The sequence below is a fragment of the Plasmodium malariae genome (genome assembly GCF_900090045.1).
Source record: "Plasmodium malariae genome assembly, chromosome: 12".
NCBI lineage: Eukaryota > Apicomplexa > Aconoidasida > Haemosporida > Plasmodiidae > Plasmodium > Plasmodium malariae.
Window position 1 is genome coordinate 3205171 of NC_041786.1, and position 24857 is coordinate 3230027.

At 24.2% G+C, this 24857-nt stretch overlaps 3 protein-coding genes and 2 non-coding genes across 5 annotated transcripts; 3 read left to right on the top strand and 2 right to left on the bottom strand.

Moving 5' to 3' along the window:
* Positions 1–1771: 1771 nt before the first annotated feature.
* Positions 1772–1845, bottom strand: PMUG01_12078700.1. The gene has a single exon. It is a non-coding gene (tRNA).
* A 1289-nt stretch (positions 1846–3134) lies between these two features.
* PMUG01_12078800.1 lies at positions 3135–3240 on the top strand. The gene has a single exon. It is a non-coding gene (tRNA).
* A 3109-nt stretch (positions 3241–6349) lies between these two features.
* SEC62 (translocation protein sec62, putative) lies at positions 6350–8124 on the top strand (the record flags this gene model as incomplete). Its single annotated transcript, XM_029007036.1, has 3 exons — positions 6350–6364; positions 6801–7814; positions 8014–8124. The coding sequence occupies 3 exons, from the start codon at positions 6350–6352 to the stop codon at positions 8122–8124; spliced, it is 1140 nt and encodes a 379-aa protein (XP_028863465.1).
* A 961-nt stretch (positions 8125–9085) lies between these two features.
* On the top strand, positions 9086–9659 carry PmUG01_12079000 (50S ribosomal protein L20, putative; the record flags this gene model as incomplete). Its single annotated transcript, XM_029007037.1, has 2 exons — positions 9086–9232; positions 9441–9659. The coding sequence occupies 2 exons, from the start codon at positions 9086–9088 to the stop codon at positions 9657–9659; spliced, it is 366 nt and encodes a 121-aa protein (XP_028863466.1).
* A 378-nt stretch (positions 9660–10037) lies between these two features.
* On the bottom strand, positions 10038–23863 carry PmUG01_12079100 (conserved Plasmodium protein, unknown function; the record flags this gene model as incomplete). Its single annotated transcript, XM_029007038.1, has 3 exons — positions 10038–22871; positions 23390–23589; positions 23824–23863. 3 exons carry the CDS (start codon positions 23861–23863, stop codon positions 10038–10040), a joined length of 13074 nt encoding a protein of 4357 aa, XP_028863467.1.
* Between the last annotated feature and the right edge of the window lie 994 nt (positions 23864–24857).

Here is a 24857-nt window from a genome sequence, read left to right on the forward strand (position 1 = left end):
TAATCCTTATTCTTTTAAAATAAAATTTAATATATTTTTTACCGTTACTTTGTTGAATAACTAATTTTAGATGTATGCATGGAATGCATATAATTATGTTAGTATATGATAGTACCTGCACCCCCCCACCTATATATACGTTAAACATAAATATGTCGTCTTTGGACAATATGCTGATATTTTTATTAATCATTCCTTCAGTTATTTTAGGTGTATCAAATCATTTTTTTTTTTACGTTTTTATTTATCAGTAAAGCATTTTATATTTTCAGTAGGAATGATATATTTTATATATCGCTGTTGTTCGGAAAACGTGGAATTAAAATATGGAAATTATTCATGAATTGTTAATTATTTTTTAAAGGTATATTTTTTCAAATTATTGTAAAGCTGCAACAATTAAGAAAATTAAAAATATCATATGAAAGAAAAATTTATAATCTATTATTTTCCACTTACGTTTTAAACTATGCGAGAATAATACACCTATAGTTTATATTTATGAATAAAATACATTACTGAACTGTGAACAGTGTTTTATACAAGTACGACGTCCTATATTAGGTGAAAAAGATGTTAAATTAATCCTTTTTTGCTTGCACACATTTAACAGGACAAGCGTTTACTCTACCAGAAAAAAAAAGTAAAAATGTTTTACAAAATATTTCCATATATAAATAAATACTATTTATACATCATTTTGTGTATTCATAGTTTCATGAAAATAAGAGAGGACCTTTTTCAGCTATCGTGGGTGTTGCTTTCATAAAACAGATATTAGTCAAAAAGCTCGTAATTTTTTGTTTTTTTTTATGTCTTCTTTTTGTTCATTCATTTTTGAATTTTTCCTTAACTAAATGATTTTTTGGAAGTTGTATTTTTTTCTTTTTTTTTGGTATAAAAAAAGAAAGGAGGACATTATTTTTCTAAAAAATACAGGACATTGGGAACATAAAATACCACCAGTTCGAAGATATATTCATTTCACCTTTTTTATTTAACTTTTATCTTTCTACACGCTAATATGAATTAAGAGCAATTATCAAGCAAAATGAAAAAAATAGAATTAACTTTTAATTCCTAAATTTTTGATCGCAGTACTTTTATTACCTTCTGCAAATACGTAAACAGGTACAAATGTGCGTATACATAGTTACCGTTTTTTTTAAGAGGTGTTTAATTTAAATCTGCTTGAAGCGAAAAAAAGTGTAAAAGAATAAAATTTACAGAAAGGCAAAAACTTTTTCATTGTAAGGGTTCATTTTTATCGTTTTTTTGATCGTTCCTTTATCGCTCTCTTGTTGTTCTTATTTTTTTTATATACATGGCGAATCGTTAAACATTAATGAGTACCTCCAACCTTGCCATGGCTAATGTGTAATATAGAAAAAAAAAGAAATAAAAGAAATTAGGAATAAAACAGTTAAATTTTAAAATAATTTTCATTTTCTACTATATACGTAAAAAGTTTATAAAAGCCAACTAATTTATATTAATTACACAATAAACAGGAACGGAAAAAATTGTTCAATATAAAAATGGTGGAGCAATAATTTATTATACTATTTAGCAATACTTAAACAAAAAAAGCTTTTAAAATGTATAAAATAAAATATTATGCAATATTTAGCAATTGTTCTTTTTAATATATAAAAGATATTTATATATCTTTAATGAAAAAAAGAAAAAAAAACAGCCCAATGGTAGAAGACTACCGATGGGCCAGAAGACTTTGTCGGCTAAGCCTGTGGGGTGGCAAGCTTAGCCCTTTTGGGTAATGTGAGGTTCGAACTCACGACCTCGGGATTATGAGACCCGCGCGCTAACCGACTGCGCCAATTACCCTTAAATATATATTTTTTTTTTTTAATTAATATCATAAAATAAAAATGCTTATGTCAGCTTTTAAAATAATTCATATATTACGCATATAATATATTTATATACATTTATTTTTATAAATTTAAGCATATATTAACAGTTTTTTTTAAATAAATTTTTATAAGTCCTAACTAATCCTCTTTCTTATATATGTAAAGTATGTTTTTCCTATTTATAACTATATTTAAATTAGGTATTTATTGTATACATTTATGTACATCATATTTTAAGCTCACTCTTGTAAAATTAAAAAAAAAAGGGCATTTTCATACACATATTTTTTTAATATCAATTATTAAATTATTAAAAAATTTCTAGTATTTTTTATGTGAAAAGAATAAAAAAATTTTCTTTTCAAATTTCTGTTATGCTTAATTAACCAAAATATTTATTTAGAACTTGAAAGAGGGGCTACATATAACTGTTTATTTTCTTCTTTAAATATTGCTTTACAATATTTAAGAAAAAATAAAAAAAAAATAAAAAAAAACTTATATTTTATATATAGTAGATTTATAAAAATGGAAGGAGCCAATAAATATAAAAACACTCAAAGGATAAACGTAATTGAAATATTTCGTTTAAATATCTACATTTTCAAAATTACATTGGATGAGAAAAGAACACACATAAAAAAACAAATTCTTATAAAAAAATCATTAAAGATATTATATTATACATTTATTTTACATTTAATAAAGAAAAAAAATAAAAATAAAAATAAAGAAAATAAAATAAAAGAATATTATTTTTACCTCGTACATATTTTGCCTTTCTAGAAAAAACCCTAAAATATATATACATATTTATGTATGATTCAAAGAATGACATTCTTTTTACGTATACGCTCTACTTTCAATCTGAATAAAGTATAATATATAATTAATATATTCCTTATACAAAATTATGAATGCATTTAATATTTATATTACTTAACCTATTCTCCCTTTTTAAATCTTACCTTTACATTTTTTGTGCCATGTGTACTTTGTAAGCTTACATGTAATTCATTTCTACATAGTATTGAACAATTTATATTTAAGATTTGATAAAAAGCACAGTTATATTTATAAAACTTTTCTCTGCTTCTTTCACTGCACCCATTAATTTTTTTTTTTTTGGGTTAATAACCACTTAAATACTGCTTATTAAGTCACATATAATTTATTCTCTAGAATATCAGTTGTGATTTTTTTTTTTTTTAGTTTTAATTTTTTTTTTATATATGTATCACTTCATATTAGAATTAATAAAATTGCACCGATGAGTTAGCATGGTTGCTAAGTGTGACTTCAAATCATTTGGCGTAAGTTCTTTGCGCAGAGGTTCGATTCCTCCTTCGGTGCGTATTGATATATAAACAATGATTTGTGTAAAAATGTAGTAATACGTGTACATAATTTTGTATGTTTATTTAATAAAAATGCTCTCATTAATCTTTAAATAAATTTAAATAAATATATGTATAACATGGGGAATTATGATTTTCTATCAAATTAGCGTTAATTTATTTGGCACAAGCACAGACATATAAACGTAGAGAAAATAATGCAAAGGATAACGAGTATTGTAGTAAAAAGAAAACATAGGAAAATTACATTTTTAATAAATATTACATACTTCCTAATTACACTACTGTAATAATGGGATAGAGGCCTACATATATTCTTAAAAAAAGGAATTAATAGTGATACAAACGGTACAAGTGTAGTGATTATTATACGCACACACATATATGTTCACATGCAGACGCATCTACACCCCACATTCTTATATTTATGCATATATATATGTATCGTGATAGATAAAAACACCCTTCTTTATTAACATTTTATTCACATTGATATCTTTTTGTTCCTATAGAATTACAATAAATTACAAATATGTGCGGTTTCATTTTACCTATGATTTTTTTTATTTTTTATTTCGAAAAAAATTAGCTTTTATGAAAAGTAACATGAAATTTATTTTTTAAAGAATGTCTAACATCATCATAATTACAGATAATAGAACCGATAGCAAACTTATATGTGTATTTATGCTTTATATTTAAAAAAAAGGCTTTTGAAATTTATTTTTTTTTTGATCCAGGACAAATGTGAAATGTTTTGCATTATGACATGAATGATCCACATTTTAATTTAAATAGATATAGGAATATTATTTTAGTGGAACGAGGAGTAGTCAGTGTGTTACCTATATATATATAGACAGATAGATAAATAGTTACATACATACGGACTAAAAACTTTTTGAAATAATAAAAATATATATGTGCCTTTAAGCCATATATTTTATTAAGAAAAATTGAACAAGTTATACTGGTTAGATAGTTGGGAAAAAAAATGCATAATTTGGAAATCATTCATAAATAGGAATTTTAAAATATTATCCTTTGAATGGCACCAATTATTTTACTAACAAAAAATATAAAAATGTATAAATAATTGGTGAGAACTTAAAAAAGGAGTAACAAAAAAAAAAAAAAAAAAATTTTTTTTTATGATCAAGTTATATCTTCCTATTAGGTTTTATTTCTTAGCAACGGAAAAAGTGGTTTATAATAATAAAAAATCTATAACATTATAAAACTGTTTTTCTCTGAGTTCTAAGTATAGTTCTGCGTAGAGTAGTAATATGTATTTATGTGAAGTATACATACATATATATATATGCATATGAATTTTATTTTATTGTTCTCCTTTTTTTTAGAGGCACCACTAAAGCTACAATTAATATGTCTATGATTTATCAACAATTTTAAAAACTTGCGACTTATGGTCTTTGGTACATTAATATTCTTTTTATTTTTTTTAAAGAAGTATTTATCATATCTGTGCTATATACGGTAGTTCTTTCTTTTTTCTAAAAAATTTTACGTGAATGTTTACACACTAATATTTTTTTTATTTTATTATTATATGTTTTTTGTTTTTTTTAAATAAATTTATTAACTTATATTTCTACATTTTAAATATTTATAATAACCTTTTCAGTTTTATTGTAAGTTTTTCACCTTTACTTTATCAAAGTTTTTTCTTTACACAATATCTAACTTAATGTCGTCCATGAAGAATTATTTTTGCTTATAATGCAAGTATATTATTATTAGTTTCCTTTCTTGTGTACCTATTGCCTCTTATGGTAAAAGAAATCAATTGTACATAACTTTCTTCCATCTATTCATCGTTGAACTGGTATAAACTTCATAAGTATGATATGTATATATATAACATTATTTACGAATTTTTCTAAATATTTATGAATGCGTATTATTAAAAAAAAATAAGTAAATAGTAAAGAACAGATATGACCTAGGCCAAAGGATAAACATAACTTAAATATAGACATGCATATAATCTTCGTACAAGCAGAAATACAACTTAAACAACAGAAATGCAACTTGAAAAAAAAAAACGATCTAAACGGAAGCACCAATATGATCTAATTAAAAAAATGAAATTAGTTGCACAATGTGATAATGACTTTTTCGAGGAAATTTATTATATTATATATATTTTTTCATATTGTTCCACATCTGAATTATTATATTGCATGTTTCTATTTCTCCTAAGTTTTAAAGAACATAAAAAGATAAAAATTGATATGTGCATAAAAAATATATGAAATAAATATAGTACATAAAAATAAATTAAAAATGTTGTAAAAAATAGTAGTATATGGTAAATACAGTAATAAAAATTAAAAAAATTTATTATTTAAAATGTTATTAAATAAAAACATTAAAATACAGATAATAATAAAGAACAAAATGGTAAACAAAACAATAATGAAGCAAAAAGAAATATTATTAATAGTGAACACGCAATAAACACACTTCACTAAAATGAAAAATAAAATAAAAAACAAGAAAAAAAAAAAAATTTAAATTTAAATAAATAAATAAATACATATATATATATATATTTATTTATATATATATAATTTTATATTTACTTACTAATATATATATACATATATATATTTATATATATATATATAATTTTATATTTACTTACTAATATATATATACATATATATATATATATATATATATATATATATATATATATAATTTTATATTTACTTACTAATATATATATACATATATATATTTATATACTTTTATTTATACATATTTTTATTTATACATATTTGTACTTTTATATATATAAATATATATATTTACGAGAGGAAAACAATATAAAGAAAAGGAAATAAAAAAAGGATAAAGTACAATAAATAATTAATAGCATAAAATTAAAAAAAAAATTATCTAAGAAATTTACAAAATAATAATAGAAATAGTAATAATAACACAGAAATAAATAGAAAACTGCTAACGCACAGACTGGAACATACGAGAAAAATATAATGATATTATTGTACAAAAATAGTTTTCTATATTAAAGAAAATATAATTTTTTTTTTCATTAATGTTTTTGTTTTTCTACTAATTTAGGAAAAGATGAGCGGAACAGAGGTAAAAATGCATCTTTTTAATGAATTCAGCATTTCATATTATAAAACATATACTTGTTTATACATAATGGGTTTACACATTTAGATTCCATGAAGTCGATTTAATGTTTTTATATGATTATTATGCAAGTATAGTTATCGGTTATTTTATTTTCCTTTAATTTTTTTTTTTTTTTTTTTTTTTTATGTTTGATATGTATATAATCACTTAACATCTTTGGTTTTCCTTTTTGCTAGTTGTTTAAAAAATTTAAAACATGAATAATAAAGAAGAAACAACAAAATTAATAATTAGGAGAAATATTCGTTGGTGCATACGTATATCTGTGAATATATATGTGTATATGTGTATTTGTGTGCGTGATATATATATATATATATATATATGAATACCTATGTAAGAACACATATGGACGTCTACTCACTTGAATTTGCAGGAATTAAATCCTGATATGCTTGGAGTGTTGAAGTGCGCCTTCGAGGAAGGAGTCAAGGTAAAGAGCGCAGCAGAAGTAGGAAAAAGAGCAGTAGAATATTTTAGAGGAGATGATTTTGTGCATTTTTTAAGCACGAAGAAAGATATGTTAAAGAAAAAGTTTCCAAATTTATTTATTGGGAGAAGTTTAGATGAGATGAAAGATATAGAAGAATTTGCTGAATTATTTATACAACAAGGATATATATATAAAGCTCAATATAAACCAATTAAAGGAATAAATGAAAAGGATGAAAATGGAGTATATAAGAGGCCCAAATGGCCAAAGAGATTAATTATGACTTCAAAACAAAATTTTGATAAAACAAGTTTTTATATTTTAGTGCATGAAAGGAATAAGAAATTACAATATTTTATGTTAGTAATCTTAATATCGATTGTTTTATTATGTTGTATGTTTCCTGTTTGGCCTTTGAAATTAAAATTGGCATTATGGCATTTGTCTGTTGCATTTATAGCTTTAATATCAGTTATAATAGTAGGAAGATTATGTACTTTTATTTTCTTCTGGTTTTTTGGAGTTGATTATTGGATATTTCCAAATTTATTTGATGAAGAATGTAATGTTGTTGAATCGTTTACACCATTTCATTCATGGGTATATAGAAATGATACTTGGATTCTTGTAATTGCTAGAATGTTTACTGCTGTTTTGTTAGCTATAGGTATACATCAACTGGGAAAAACACACTCAATATCAGATATTAGGGATTTTGCAACTCAGTCCTTTATTGATATAATAGAATGGGGAAATAAGAAATTAAGCGATTCTCCTGAAAATGTTTCCATGTATAAATCCATTGGTGCAAAATCAGCATTCGAAAATCAGGCAGAAGATGAGGAAGAAATAGTTTATGATGAGAATGAAGAAAATTATGACTGTCTTAGGAAATGTGGATTTCAAACGTTCGAAGAATTAGTCAGGAAGTGCTTTTTAAAATGTGAATGCATGGAGGTAAGGGCTCATTATATTAATGAAATAATAAATAAAAAAATTGTCGTAATGAATGATGAAATTATGAAAAAGCAACAATATTTATGAAAATATTGCTCCTACTGTTGTAGATTACGAGTTGTCCTATTTTTCAATATGATTATTTTGTTTTACTTTTTAACATTGTTAATTTATTTTTATTATTTTTTTTTTTTTTTAGAAAATTATTAACTCAGATTGTTACAAGAATAAATGTTCCAGAGTAACTAAGGAGGTTTTATATGAGGCATATAAGGAAGTTTGTTTTGGAAAAAAGGAGAATAAAGATTAAGAAAAAATTTTTTGTTTAACTTTTGTGCAATATTTATATTTTGAATACTTCCCATGTTTTCCTAGAAAACTGGGGAAGTAATGTACACACACAAAATAACCGTTTGAATCGATTAAATGTCCATTGATTTTGTTTTTTTCCATTTTTGATTATATATAATCAAATTTATATATTTTCTTTATTAAGAATTAATATGTTATTATATTTGTTTCATTTTATTGTGTTTTGTCATATTTTCTCCATTTTTTTTTTTTTTTTTTATTCCCTTTATCCCTTTATATTCTGTGCATTTCTTTTCTTTTTTTCTTTGCTGCTATTCTACTAAATTCTTTACAAATATATGTAAAGGATTTTTATATACATATGTTAATTTTTTGTATTTTGAAATACAATATGTAAAAATAAACAAGAGTATTTTTTATGGTATTTGTTTTTTTAAATAATTCTTTTAAAGGTTTTTATAACACCGTGATTACTTTGTATCCTTTGAGCATGTTGAAATGCAACTCATTTAATTTTAAAATTATTTCGTCATTGTAAATTTTGTTAATTTTTTCTTATTAAAGGGTGTTACATATATATATATAATATATATATGTACATATGTATTTGCATAAAATATACATGAATTAATGAACAAAATCAACAGAACGAACATGAATTAAAATTATTAAGGGTGTATAAGCCAAGAGAAACAAAAAATATAAGGTAAAAAAAAAAAAAAAAAGCATTTATGAACGCATAAGCGAAGCAATAAATAATAGAATAAACAGTAGAAAAAATGCAACGATAACAATTTTTTTTTGCACATTGAATAAAGCGAGCATATACATATATATATATATATATATGTGTGTAAGATAAAAAACATAAGAAAAAGTAATATTAGAAAACTCCATAACTATTTTTAATAGTTTATGGTACGTAATGTATACTAAAAAAAAAAACGCAGGAGAGGAAAATGAAATTACCAAGAGAAGTAGTTTTTCAAGTAGCAAAAGGTTTTCGAGGGAGAAGCAAAGGATGCTTTAAAATTGCTAGAAGCAGAGCAATGAAGGCATTGCTCTATTCGTATATCATGCGGCGTCAAAGATATAGGCGACTAAGGGTAATTTTAGCTCTTTGTAGGGAAAAATAATAAATATGCATATATATATATATATATATATATATATATATATATACGTGCATACAATTATTTGTATATATGCAGTTGCGTGTGTATATATATAGAGTTACATGTTCATGTATATCGTAATTATGTGCATATATAAAAATTTTTAACTCATGAAGTGTTAAAATTGTTTACTTGTAAGGTTCACTGGATAGCTAGCATAAACAGAGCGTGTAGGGAATGGAAGTTTACCTATTCTCATTTTATGTATAGTTTATTAAATAATAACATTCTTCTAAATAGAAAGAGTTTGTACACCCTATGCTACACAGAACCAGTAAGTTTCAAATGCTTGATAGACGAATCAAAATATATTTTTTTCCAAAGAAAACTCAAGTTTAGAGACATATCACAGCTTTAGCGGGATTTATCAGTTTTTTTTGGGATATTAAATACACATTACCCTATTCAGTCCTTCTGCAGTTATTAATTTTGTACAAAAATATGTATATACATAGATATATATGTATAAGTATTGATATATATCTACACATTTAAGTAAATTCTTAAAATTAGGCAAGTATCTGAAAATGATCCATTAAAATATGAGAAGATAGGTGTTATTACTATTTGAAGAAGGTAAAATTACATGGTATTCGAATTCGTCAAACTTTTTTTAATAAAAATGAATGAATTAATAGAGAGAGTTTTATAAATAATAAAGTTTATCTCCATTTATGCAGAAACATTATATTACACATTTTGAATTTTGCACTTCGCGTTTTTCGTTTTACTTTTTTCAGGAGGCGTTAAAAAAGTTTATTGCATAATTGATGCTGTCAAAAATGTAATCAGTGTAGATTTTAATTTGTTCGCTATTATATTGTGAGTAATTTGTATAATTCCGATTCTGTTCTTGAAAAGATGAAGAAAAAAATTTTCTGAGAGAAAAATGAAATTCATTTTGAAGTATTGAGGAACATAGGTTATTTACTTGATAATTATAATTTTTAGGTGTGTTAAAAAAAAAGTAAAAGCAAAGTTTTTCCTTGTGTAAGTCATCCCACTTTTGTAGCGTAATTTTTTTTTTTTTTCGCTCAAACTCAGAGTGAAGAAAATTTGGATTGTCTTTTTTTTTGTTTTTATTAAGAAACATGTCGGCATTTTTTTCAGTGGAAATGGTTTCTGTGATAGCATCAGTGCTAAAGGAACCACTTGCTTCCTTTTGTTGACTTGTATCAATATTGAGTAGTTTCGCTTTTTTTTTATTTTTAATTAACCGTACATAATTTACAAGAAATACATCATACTTAAAAAATGTTTTATGAAAAAAATAGAATTCCTTTATATAAATGCATAAATAGAATTTATGTAATATGTGTATATTAATCATTAAAGGGTGTAGAAATATGGTGTACTTTATTAATTTTATTAGTTGTTCCAAATGCTTCAACTCGTTTTTTATTTTTTTGTACAAGTTTTTAAATTGTACCGATAAATTATCCTTCTCCTTATTATGGTGAAGTGTTATATATTTATTTACGTCATTCGTATTTAGTATTTTAATAATATCTGTAACTATTACTAACAATTCAGCATACAAGTAGAAATATTTTTTTGTGTGTCTATTTTCGTTTTCATTTTCATTTTTGTTCTTTTCCAATTTATTTAATGTTATATTACTTTTGATACTTTCTTCATTATTGAAACTTTTAAAGTGTTCATATATTTCGTTGAGTACATAAATAAATACGAAATAAATATTTATATCGCTAGATATGCACAATATACACCTTTTAAAGGAATTTTTGTTTTTTAGTAGTAATAAATACAAATGTAAAATAGAGAATTTTATTAGTATTAAAACTTCTTTATTTTTTTTTGTTTTATTACTCGACATAAATATTAAGTTAAACCATATGTTATCATTCTTATCAAAATTAAATAATAAGCTTATTAGTCTTTCATCAAAAAAGGAGTTGAGAAAACAAGAATTAAAAAAAATAATTATATAGTAGATAAGTAAAAGACACGTATCTTTTTTTTTTAGATATTTAATTAGTGTGGTTGCTAATTTTAATATTTCGTTTTTATTATTATCTATAAATATTACTTGATAACTCAGTAATTGTAATATTAATATAATTACGTGATTTTTTCTTTCAATTTCCAATTTTCCTTTATTCACGTTGTTGTCTAAATTATCTATAATATAGTTAATCAGAAAACTTAAAAATTTGCTTTTATTAAATTGTTCACTTAATTTTTTAACACACTCAAAATAGGTAATTCCTTCTTTTTGTTCCTTTTTATTATTACATTTTAAATTACTAATAACATACTGTTTTAAACTTCCCCCGTCTTTTGTAATTTCACCTTCTTCTATCAGATGGAGTGTATTTTGATATAATGAAAAATCAAAGAAGTATGAATTCAAAATGCTTAAATAAAAGTTTAAAATAGTTATACAAATGTATGAGCCTTTTTTATTATTAATTAATTCTTTGAAATATGTGTTAAGTATATCTAAACAATTAAGGGTATTAGAGCAAAATTTATAAAAAGTTAAAACGTCATATAATATAAAACAGCATATGAAATTAAAGAAATAATCTATGTAAATATATGAGAAGTAACCAATTTCTTTACCAAAATTAGTTAAAGATTTTTCATCAAAAAAGTTGATTTTACCTTTAAAATAATTGTTTATGTAAAAATTGAATGCACTGTAAATGCATTCGACAATATTTTTGTTCGTAAAATAGGAAAACTTTTGTAAAAGGACTGAAATATATTTATATTTAAAAATTAATGAAGAAATATTGTTACATGTTTGTATTATTCTGAAGCAATTTATAGTATACAGAAATAGCAATTTCTTATACCGCTTGATTTTTTCAATTAAATTTGTTATTACATATAGGTTCATTTCTGTTATGTCCGTACTTTCCTTATTTATACCGTTCGGTTCGATATTACATGCAGCGGAAATACTGTTTGGATTGAGACTTTGTTCTTCGCCTTCTTCAGCTTCGGAGTTTGCTTTCCCCTTCATTTCAGTCCCCTTTTTTTCTGTATCTTTTTTTTCTACTATTTTTATACATGCCTTTCCAATAGAAGTTTTGTCTGTCCACTTCTTCCCCTTTATCGCTGCTTCACGCTTCCTTTTCCCTTCTTCTCTTATCTTTGATAGAGCTTCTTCTGCACGTGAGTACTTGGAATTTTTGATAGGAGTGAATTTGCTTTTTTTTGTATTAATATTTTCAGTGAGCTCATTTTTATCATTTTGTGGAACAACATACTGTAAAGGATTGTCTCCTGGTAACTTTCGTAAAAATCGATTTAACCCATTTTTCGACCGAACGACTGATAACTTTTTTTTTTTTAAATTATTATTCTTCATGAATTCAGAATATATCATCTGAATGTTTAAAAAATCCGATGTAAATAAGATTGTAAAATGTTCCAGAATATGTCTAACTATTTGCATTAAAATATTTTCTTTTATTTCATAGTTGGATGAGTAATAATCATAAAAAAATAAGAGAAAAAATAATAAAATATTGGTTGTTATTTTGTTTAGAAATAATTTATTATTGTTCTTGTGATCCAAATGAAAATTTTCTATGCTATAATTCGTTTTTATCGCCTCTTCATAATCATTTACTGTATGAGGAAAAGAGCTATTTTTTTTTTTATTTTCCTTTTTAAGATTATATTTATTATTATTTATTATGTATAAAATAAGTAAATAAATATTATTGTTATGAAAAATATTATGAACTACAGTGCTTTTAATATCTTGATCTACATAATATTCTAAATTTTTATTCCAGTTTTGTTTTTTCATATTTATTAGCGTGTCATAATAAACACCTATAGACGTATCATCTATATATAGGGTATTTTCCTCGTAAAACGTATCTTTACTTGTGTTACTAATATATATAATGTTTTGAAAAAAGGATGGAAATGCAAGTACATTTTTTATTTGCGTAAAAAATATATTATAAAGATCATTTAAGTATATATAAATATGGGAAACGAATATATACAACAAATTATGGATCATCATTTCATTTTTTTTTTTCTTTCTGTTTACTTGTTGTTTATTTTTTAAAACATACTTTAAGTATTCCTGTATCATTTCATTAAATTCGTTATAAAATTTTTCATTTTTTGTAAGAATAAGTGATAAGAAGTTTTTGTCTTTAAAACACATGCTAACAATTAGTATGTAATAATAGATCTTATCGTATATACACTCCAAATTTTTTTTTCTTCTTTTTTCTATTAAAAAACAGTTAAGGAAATTGTTCAAATAGAAGTGATTGTCTTGTGTCATATTTTTCATAAAAATGGAATTTTTGTTTGTGCTATATGTTATAGCAAAATTATCATCATCCTTGTTATATCTTCTTCTCATGGAGAGTACTTTTTTTTCTTCTTCTGTCATCATGTAATCATTATTGCATTCTTTTTTTATGATGATGCACTTTTCTTGTCCATCAATAGTTGAATTGTACATGTTGCTATTAAAGCTTTTCGAATGGTTACTTTGGCTATTATCAAAATTATTACAATAGGTCCCATGTTCCTTCCTAACACCTGCATTTTTGCACTCGCTATTTTCAATATACGTTGAATCTGTTTGATGCTTATAAGCATATATTTCATACTTTTGCAAATTATTCATACCTTCACTTTCATTACAAAATAATAATTTTATAAATATTTTTATAAAATACTTTTCTAATAGCTTGGCTTCTTTCAAAATGGAGAAGTTAATGTATATATTTTTTTTACTCAAGAAATAGAAAATACGTTCACATAAAATAATAATATTGTCCTTTTCCTTCCTTTCACAACTTTTTTCTTTTTTAGAGACTCTGTTATCGCAATTATTTAGTGAAAAGAAAAAGGGGAAATTGTCTAAGGTAAAGCTTAAAAATAGTATAATTGATAAAAACAAAATTTTTGTTTCTTCGCAGTTCGGGCAATACAGGTCTATCATATATACGTAATTCGAGTTTAACACACTGTTATTATTGCTGAAGTTGTAGCTGTGGCTGCTTACACTGCTTCGATCGCATTCATGAGGATTTGCACTTTCGTCCTCCTCTGCGCATGTATCTGCCTTGCATCTTTTGAACTTATTTATTGTGTATTCATAAAATAGTTTACAATAATTTTTATAAATATCCTCTTCTTTTAAAATATAGTTGTGTTTATTTATATCATTTTTTATCTCTTTATTTGTACAATCATTTTTTTCAATATTCCCCTGTATATTATTTATATGTACGGTACTAGTATCCTCTTTTGACATTTGTATGTTCTGCATATATATTGTATATTTTAGTATGATAAAATAAATCCTTTTTAAAAATTTGCATATTTCCTTATCCGCCTTGTAGTATTTAAAAAAGTACACTAAAATTGGCTGCTTAGAGTGATACAAATTCCTTATATTTTCTTTCGAATTTTCTTTGGAAATTTCAAATTTTAGAACTTGGAGAATGTATTTGAAAAGAAATAGTAACAGCTGAATATACAAACATTCAACAATTATATCGTTATATATATTACAGAAACTTGTTAATATTTTCATATATCTATTTAAAAAGATGTGTTTAAACATATATAATGTTTTTACATTATTATTATCTGAGATACCCATGATTTGGGTATTTTCTAATTCTATATTTATAACACGACTGTTGCTGTTATCACTGCTTCTACTACTAGTCCTATTCATTTTTTTTTTTTCTTTTTTGACGTTTTTTTCTGCAGATGTATGCTCATCCTTTTCTTGGATCTTCCTCCGTTCATCAGCTTCTTTCTTAATGTTATCAGTGAAAAGTTTATAATCATAATGTGTTAGTATATTAAAATTTATATTTGAAATATGGTTATTTATTGTGTACAAGTTCATAAAGCAGCCTTTTTTCATAATTACATGTAACATGCACATAACATTTTTTAAAAAATATATATCTAATTTAAGATATTCTTTCTCGTGATTTTGAAAAGTAACATTTTCTATATTTATGGTTTTTTCAAATTCATATACATTTACTATGTTAGAATAAATGCCGCTATTTTTGTTTATTTGATTCTTCTTTTTTTTGATTATTCTTTTCGTATATTTAGAAATTATGAAGAAGAGAAAATTAATCAAGGTAGATAAGTTTTTATTTTTGTCTTTTAGTTTTCTATTTTTCTGCTCCTCTTCCTTTAGCATGATAGGGTTTTTGCTTTCTTCCGATTCGTTCAGGTTAAAATTTATATCCTGATCATAATTTACACTTTTATAAAAATTCACATCCTGGTCATAATTGGCACCATTAGAAAAATTCATATCTTTGTTATAATATACACCTTTAGAAAATTGCATGTCCTGGTCATAATTATTATAACAGCTGTACTTCATTTTGAGGTAATAATTATCTAGTTTTATAAAATTATATATGAGGTTCAAGCAAAAGCTAGAAATTTTGTTTTTTAAAGTAGATGTAGCAACTGAAATGTATAGAAGCTTGTAAATAAATAGAGACAAGTCTATATCCTTGTTTAATTCACTAATTTTATACTTAACACATTCGTTTTTTTGCAATATTAAATCAATATATAAACATATATCAATCACGTTTAGAAAATGCTCTAGTAATATTAGGTTTTTGTGAATTTTGGTATGTTCATTATTTGCACTGTTTTCTTGCTTGGAACTTAGCATTAATTGATTGTACGTAAAAAATAGTAACTTATGAACATAGGAAAAAATAGTATTATAAACAAAGTTTATTATATACACTATTTCATTGTAATCATTTTCAAAAAGGCAATAAATTTGCTTGGCTTGATGGTCCTCTCTATTGAAAATAACATTATTGTGTATTCTTTTTTTTTCTTTTCTTCTATCATAATTTTTATCCCTTTTTTGCGAATGTTTTTTCTCAGTACTTATATAATTAGAATGATCTGCATTTTGATCTTCTTCCTTATTGCTTTGAGAACTATTTTCTGTATACAAGAACTGCATATAACAATTATTTAGGAAGGAAAATAGATTATTCAAATTATAGATGTACGTGAAATTCATTTCGTCATCTAGACAATCATTTATAGGTGGTAGCTGTTTTAATTGCAATAACAAATTAGTAATATAGGGGGAATAATCTGTTTGTGATATGCTCTTTCTGTCAACTTTTATATTTAAGAAAAGAAAAGAATATATATTTGTAGTTGTGAAAAAAGGAGTATCTAAATTTTCTTTGCATTTATTTCTTCCTTTTAAAATAATGGGAAGATTAATGTGATAAGATATGCTTCCATTATTTAGTGACGTATAATTCAAATTTTTTGTTAAATAGTAATATTTATTAATGAACAGAAAGAAAGACCTAAATATGTTACTGTTATTATAATTTCCAAAAAAGCACATCTGTTTTTCTTTATTATTCACATTTGAATCATGAAATGTGTGCAAATAAGAATATTTTGTAGAAAAAAAAAAGAAAGATCTTAATTTTTTGATATTTAATAAAAAATTATTTGGTTGCAGTGTTTTATATAACCAAAAAGGAATAAAATATATTATTTTATGTTCTATATGAAATGATATTTTATTTAAATTATCAAACGAATTTTCTGTATCATGTTCTATATATTTATTTTTATTCCTGTGTAAATTAAAAAAATTAGTACTATACTTTTTCAGCGCCCAATGTGTTTTCATATAATTATCATTACTAAAATTATTTGTAGTATTTTCTTCTTTGTTATCTATATAATACTTTTTCATATGTTCTATCTTTATTTCATCAATTATAGAATATTCTAAACTAATTGAACTAGGATTTTGCTCAGAATCCATATTTCGATTTAACAAAAATGAGGTATCTTCTTCTGTGTTTTCTTTTTTCTTTCTCTTTTTTCTACTTATTTTATGTTCTAATAGTAGATATGGTTCTAAAAATATTCTGTATTTATTTAGCAGTAATATGTTCTGGTCAAATATTAGGTAAAAGCTTAAGCTAATAGCTAATGCTTTAACAATTTCATTCTCATAGAAAAAAAAACAATACAAATGCGATAGGAAGAAGTATTTTTCCTTGTATATCCTTTTACATATTTTGCTATTTCTATAATTTGTAATGAGAAGTAGAATAATTATTTTTAACACGTAAGCAAATGAATCGATATTACTTAACTTCGTTTGTTCTTTAATTAGAATCTCTTTTATCAATTTTAAGTATAAATGGAAAATTTTCTCATAAATGGAAAAGATTATACTATTCTTCATTTCTTCCTCTTTTCTTCCTTCTTTCACTTCTTTCACTTCTTTCACTTCTTTTTCTTTTTCTTTTTCTTCTTCTTCGTCTTCGTCTTCGCCTTCGCCTTCCACTTCTTTTCCTTCTGCTTCCTCTCTTTTTTCTTCCCCTTGTGAGGTTCTATATTTGCTGTATTGAACATTTCTTCTTAAAATTACGGATATAATACGATTAAAAAGTTGTGAAGGAAATTCCTCCTTATTAATATCTATATTTGTTAATGACGTTAACAAAACTGTTTCATCGTTCACAACTTGATTAAGCAAAAAGTCGCTTATATAAAGATTTATAATATTTGTGTTAAAGTTCAAGTCACTTGAATATTTAAATGTATTATAAGTTTTACTGTGACTGTCTGTCGTATCCTGTACTTTCCTATTTATATCGCTTTTATAGGTTTGTTCTGGTAGCTTACTACTTATATGTCCTTTATCTCTTAAAAGGTCATGCCCCTTTTTGCAATTATCAATTTCTGTATTCCCGGTAGAACGTAATGTTACAGATTTATTTGATTCATCCTTTAACTTTATTTTGCTGAATTTTATTTTGAATTGGTGATACATTTTCCACATAATTTTAAGCGAAAATGTTCTGCTTTTCTTTTTTCGCTGAAATAGGAAAAAGTATAAATTATGCACATTTAAGAAAACGTTTTGATAAAAATAGATGTTATTAATGACTTGTTCCGTAGTATATTCGTTTTTCTCATTAGTTTGGTTAAAAAATGGGGAAAAATAATTTTCATACAAAAAACTGAAAGAACTGTAAACTGTTTGTTCAAATATTATTATGTATTTCTTCTTGATGAAATGTAAAAGAAGTAACACCTTTGTAAATATTTTAATATTTGATAAGAGGACTTTTTTCTCATTGATATCTTTATGTTTTAATAATTCAAACATGGTAGATATTTTTTTTTTTATATTTTCTAATATAAAAAATGTATAATAATCTCTTAATTCCTTTTTACTATATATACATATTTCATATATCACGTCAACAAATTCGCTTAACTGAAAGGGGGATATGAACTTGTCTGAGGGGTAATTTTTTGTTTCATTAATATTACGATATGATTCGTTGAACATAAGAATGGAATTATTTGAATTAATTCTTTTCCTTGGATGTATTTTATTATTAGAACTATTTAAATCATTGTTTGCGCTATATTCATTATATTTGATAGTTGGGTTGCAATTTGTCCATTTCATCTCATCATGGTTATCAAATTGTACCTCTTCTTCTTTACAATTCTGATGATACTTATTAGTATGTTCTGTTTCTATATTGGTAAAGGCATTTTTCCTAAAATGCTCTTCTCTTCTTTTGATGAAACTTTTTTCATTAAAGAGTAAGGCATCTTGTGTAGTCTCTACATAAGGTGTAAGTAATTCAAGTGGGACCTCACCATCGTGGTCCCCCATTTTACACTTGTAATTATTACCATGACTATATTCTTTTCTTCCATTATTTTCAACAAGCTTTTCATTTATGCCATTGTTATTCATGGTTGTATAAGCATAGCAAGTACTACTATAGTTAATCGTTTTTTCCGTATTTTCTTTTCTCTTTGTATTCATAGAACCGATTGTGTTCTCAGTAATCTTGTCGTAAAGGTGAGTCGGACTTTTCTTTTCTTTGCACAAATTCACTTCGTTATTATATGTGGTCATGTGATTAAAACTTTTTGGATAGCTATTACATAATTTATTATCTTCTTCCTTAAGAAAAATCGTTCTTTCATGATTTATGTTAAAAACAAAATTAAAAAAAAAATATATTATTTCATTATTGTAACTATATATTACGGAAATAATATTATGCAATAGGAGAAGAAAATTTTTAAATAATTCAATAAATTCTGAATTTTTTACTACGTTCTTCTTATTTTCCGAAGGGTAATCAAATGTTAATATGTTCATCTTATTATTGCAATGTTTTAGTTTATCAACAATAAATTGATACATAGAATTGTCTTGCTTATATGGAGTTATATAACTGGAGAAATTATTATATTCAGAAGATATCAAAAGAAAGCTATTAAATAACATATTTAAGTTATTTTCAATTATCACATTTGTTATACTCTGAATAAAGTTGAAGCAAAAATTGACATTCTTCTTTTGCTTCTCATTATGTTTAAAAGATTCATCCATTTGAAAAGTGCTCCATTGTTTGTTGTCGTTTCCTATTTTTTGCAGTAGTACGGGCCAAAATTTTTTTATACTGTCTTCTTTAAAACTTTTATTTCTGTGTTCAACATTTATTGATTGTAATCTATTTAGAGAGTTGTAACATTTAAGAGTCTCATGTGCTTCTGCTTCTTTCAATGATTCAGCAAAGGCAGAACTTGAGTTGTTATTACTGAATGATCCATCACTGTCGTAGGAACAGCTGTTGGCACACATCATGCATGAAGAATAATATTTTTCTAAAAACGTATTTAGTGTTGAATAGCTAGTTGATAAGAAAAAAAAAAAATGGAAAATATTGTTGCTAGTGTTTATGAAGGTGAAAATGTCTAATTGGTTGTTACTGCTTAGTTTGTTGTTGCTTGGAATGTTACTGCTTAGTTTGTTGTTGCTTGGAGTGTTACTGATTAGTTTGTTGTTGCTTGGATTGTTACTGCTTAGTTTGTTGTTGCTTAGCTCGTTACTTCTTAGGTTGTGCTGATTTTCATCTTCATAGTCTGAATTAGTGTTATAAATGAAAAAGAGATTCGACAATGAATAGTAATATAACAGGAAATCATTGTACTCTTTGTAAATTTGATGATCATAAAAAAAAAAGAAAATTTTGAAAAAATACAAAATTTCTATATAGTGCGTATTTAAGTGAATATCAAACAGAAAAAATTTAAACATATTAACTAATTTAATTTTTATTTTTTTCATTAGAATAAATGAAACAGGAGTGTAATTAATATAAAGACAAGTTATTTTTAATATTTCTATTTGTTTTGAGTTGTATTTATAGGTATATCTATGAGAATCACTGAGAAAAATATCAATACTTTCAAATTGATTTTTCTTTAAATCAATGGATAAGAATGAAGAGGAAGAAGAGATATTATTCACATCGTCTATTGCTATGTTTGAAGCAATATAACTACTGCCTGCTTTATCATCTTTTTTTGTTTTTTTATTAAGACAAACATTAAAATTACTCTCTTCAATGAAGTCAATCATAATTTTTAAATGATCATCAATAATTTTTTCTGTTTCATTAAAATAGTGAATTATTATGTTATGCAGAAAATCATATATAACTGTGAAGTTTTCTATGTGAAAATTGAGAGTAGAGCAGTTTTGATTTATTCTATTAATTTTCAAATAGGAAATCTTCAATATTTCTAACATAAAAAGAATTAGGACTTTGAAAAAATATATGCAATTATTTTTCGTTATGAATAAATAATGATACATATCATTTTGGTTTAGTTCTAAAATTGCGTTTTTTCCTGTTGCGTTGAGTAACTTCTTCACATTTTTATTATAATAAAATGAATTTATGTTGTTTATTAATTGAATATTATTTTGTTTTCTTTTACTGGGAAATTCGTGCTTGTCTTGTACATGCATGGGATGATTAATAACCGCAGTTATAGCATTTGATTCATTATTATTTTTATTTTTGCAGAGAAAAAGTAAATAGAAAAGATTTTGATTTAGCTGGAAAAAATAATTATTTATATATATATTGCATATGCTATTACAAAGGCATGCTCCTCTTTTATTTAAATTTATATATAGACTATATATCATGATAAATATAATATACGACAAATTGTTCAGAATATTGTTTATATGATTAAAGTCATTTTCTATTTGTTTATTCTCCATATAAGTTGTATAGATATAATGAATATTATAACTGAGAGTATATAAAAATTTATAATTAAACAACAATATATCTTTATTAAAAATGTATATATACTCATTCAAAATTTTGTTAACCTCTTTATTCATGTATATTAGGTCATCTACACTAATTTTTTTTTTTATTATGTTTATTCCTAGCAATTCAAAATAGTTGAACTTCATCTGCATATAGAAATGTAGTAGTTTCGTTTTGTTAATATAATTGGCGATTTTGTACGATATGTTTTTGTTATATATGTAATTTCTATTTAGATACTCTGAATAACAATCTAACGTATTTGCTTTTTCTTCGTTTTTTTCATCATATTTTTTGGAGGATTTGTGCTCACTTTTGTTTGGTTGTTGCTCTCCAACTTTGAGCTTCGATTTTTCACATAACTCTCCTGTTCCTCTTATATCATTTATATCATTAAAATTTTTTTTGAACACATCAAAACAGTCGAAGAAATTATATAAATAAAAAAATGTGTAATTATTTAATAGTTGTAAATAGTTACTTCCCCTACTATCAGCTTCATCAATAAGAAGAGAAGGTATAGATGATGGTTTATAGTTAAGGCAGTCATATTCTTCTTTTATTTTATTAGCTTTATGTCTTTTATAATTTAATAACAGATAGATGGATTTTTCATTTACTTTATTTTTAACAAAATATAAGGAGTTATAATATGCAAAATCATCGCTTTTTAAATAATTATTTTTCGTAAAAATATTTATATAGTTGTTCTTTTTCATTATTTGATTTATATTTAACAGATCTTTTTCACAAATTTTGTTGTATGTGCTAGTACAAGATGATGTTGTTCTACTGTTACTTAGGTTCTCTTTTTCTTTTTCAGGGAATAAATAGTTTGTGGATTGAAAATTTTGTGCTTCCTCCAACATGGACTCCTTTGTTGAACTAGCATTTTTATTTTCCTCATCTTTTATATTCAAATTGTTTTCACAAATAAGGTTTTTATTTGAATTATTTGTTTTTTTCTTATATTTGTTGTTGTTCTTTTCATTAATTTTACTAAGCACAACTTTTTCATTTGACAAGTTTTTTTTTTTGTTACTTAAATTTTTATAATTTGCACCTGCATCATTTTCGTAAGCAAGTGTATTATTTTCTACATTTATTTTGGATATGTGTCCATTACTATTATATTTTAAAATATCATCATTTTTGTCACAAGAATATAAACGAATTAACTCGTTAAGAATTTTAATAACTTCATTGAATTCGTTGATGTTATTTTCTGCTATAGATTTTTCATAATTTTGGGGGCATAAGTCATCACCTTTTATAACGTTTAACGTTTTTGAACTGCTGCTGGATTTGTATTTTTCTTCATTATTTTTGAAATGAGCTAAAAACTCTTTGAGGAATTTATATATATCTAACTCTTCAAATTTTACTTTTATTTCGTCGTCTTTCTACGTTTTGGCGTTAGCATATATAAGGGGTGGAAATAAAATCACGTGAAGATTGTGTGGCATTAATGCGTGTACAAAGGAGTATGCATTTATATGTATATGCTCATGTATGCATGTATGTATATATGTTTACACGAATTTATGTATGTATGTATGTATGTATGTATGTATGCTTGCATGAATATATGTAGGTATATCTATTTATATGAACATTTTAAATCAGTTAAAAAGTACAAGAATAATGCAGTGAGGTGGTAAACGTTATGCCTACATAAGTTAGATTAAATGAATGGAATAGAGGAGATTGAAATTATAACATAGATATAATATATGGACCTTATATGTGTACCAAAGCATGAAAAATATTGTAAATAAAAGAAATAATTAGTATGAATTTCATAAAAAAAAAAATAAATTATAATAGTCATTAATTAATATAAAACTTCTCAACAATTAGGATTATGCATATATATAAATATATGTCCATATGCACATGTGTATTTTTTTTTATCTATTACTTTTGTAATGTTGAGAACAAATGATAGTACGTCTATTAAATTTTTGAGAGGAATTAACGAATTTCTATCGTTAATATAGTGAAGAATTATATAAAAAAAAAAATTTCTTTTTTTAAAATCTGTTTCATCTATTAAATTTTTTTGGTATTTTTGCATTAACATTATTACTGATCTGTCTCTAATGTCACCTATATGATGCCCTAAAAAAAAAACAATCCAAAAAATTATTGTTATATTTTCGTTTTGTATGGAGTATTATAATTTTTCAATGAAATAGCTTTAAGTAAAGAACTTTAATAATTAGTTTAATCATTTGTTTACTTTTTTTCTTTTTTTTTTTTTTTTTAATTTTAGCATCTTTCCCCACTCTCATTTTTTGTTATTTTACTATGTTCTATTTTTGTCTTAAAATTAAGAAGGTTTTAATATAATACCTATTTTCTGTATGAGGTTGCTTAGGTTCTCATCATTCATTTTTTAAACTTATGCATTATAATCATAAGAGAATAGTATAAATGTAATGAAATAATAGTACGCATGCATATATAAAGTTGTATACGATATGTGCAGTTGCAGTGGTAATGACTAAAATTGTTAGACAAAGAAAAGAAAAAAAGAAAATTGGAAAATTATCATTATTAAGCATGTATCTTTTTTATCGGACAAAAGCTTTAAAAACATGAAATATAATGTTCCTCAAAATATTAGAACTCTTCAGTTAGGAGAAAATTATTTCCCATGTCCATAAATTTATTTCAATTTTGCATTTGCCGGAAAATGTATAATAAATACGAATTAAAAAGTACTATACTGAATTTTGTCATAGAATTACAGAAACATTAAGTCGTCAGTTAAAAAGCATTCAGAATTTTAAATCATAAATGGAAAGAGTGCGATTTTCCCCATCCTATTATTCGCAATTTTCATTATTATTTCATTTCGTTTAATTTCATTTTCTTCTTTTTTTTTTTTTTTTTTTGATGCGTATAAATTTTGCGAAAATAATTTTACATCTTATATGTTATGTAAAAAAAAAAAAAAAAAAAGAATACATTAACTCTTTACTATTATTACAAAAGCCTGAAGCTTAAAAAGTAACTTCAACACTGTTTTCAAAAGTATATGAAAATTAAATAAGTTCGCAAGAAGAAAATTACTTCTTTAATTAATGAGAGTAATTACGTTATTGTCTAAAATATATACAATATGATGATATAAAATAATAACAATGATAATATATGTTCCCATTTTGGATGTAAGACATAATGTTAAAACTATTTAATATATAATTTATTGAAGTCTTCAATAACATTCTCACAAATTTTGACTAAATCTTAATTATTTTTATCAAAAACTAGGTATATTTAATGTGTTCCACATTTTAATAGTAAATGTCCGGTTCGTATATCCTGAACGGGCATTCATATTTGAGATTAACATGGTGTTCATGGGGGTTTCAAGAAATGTG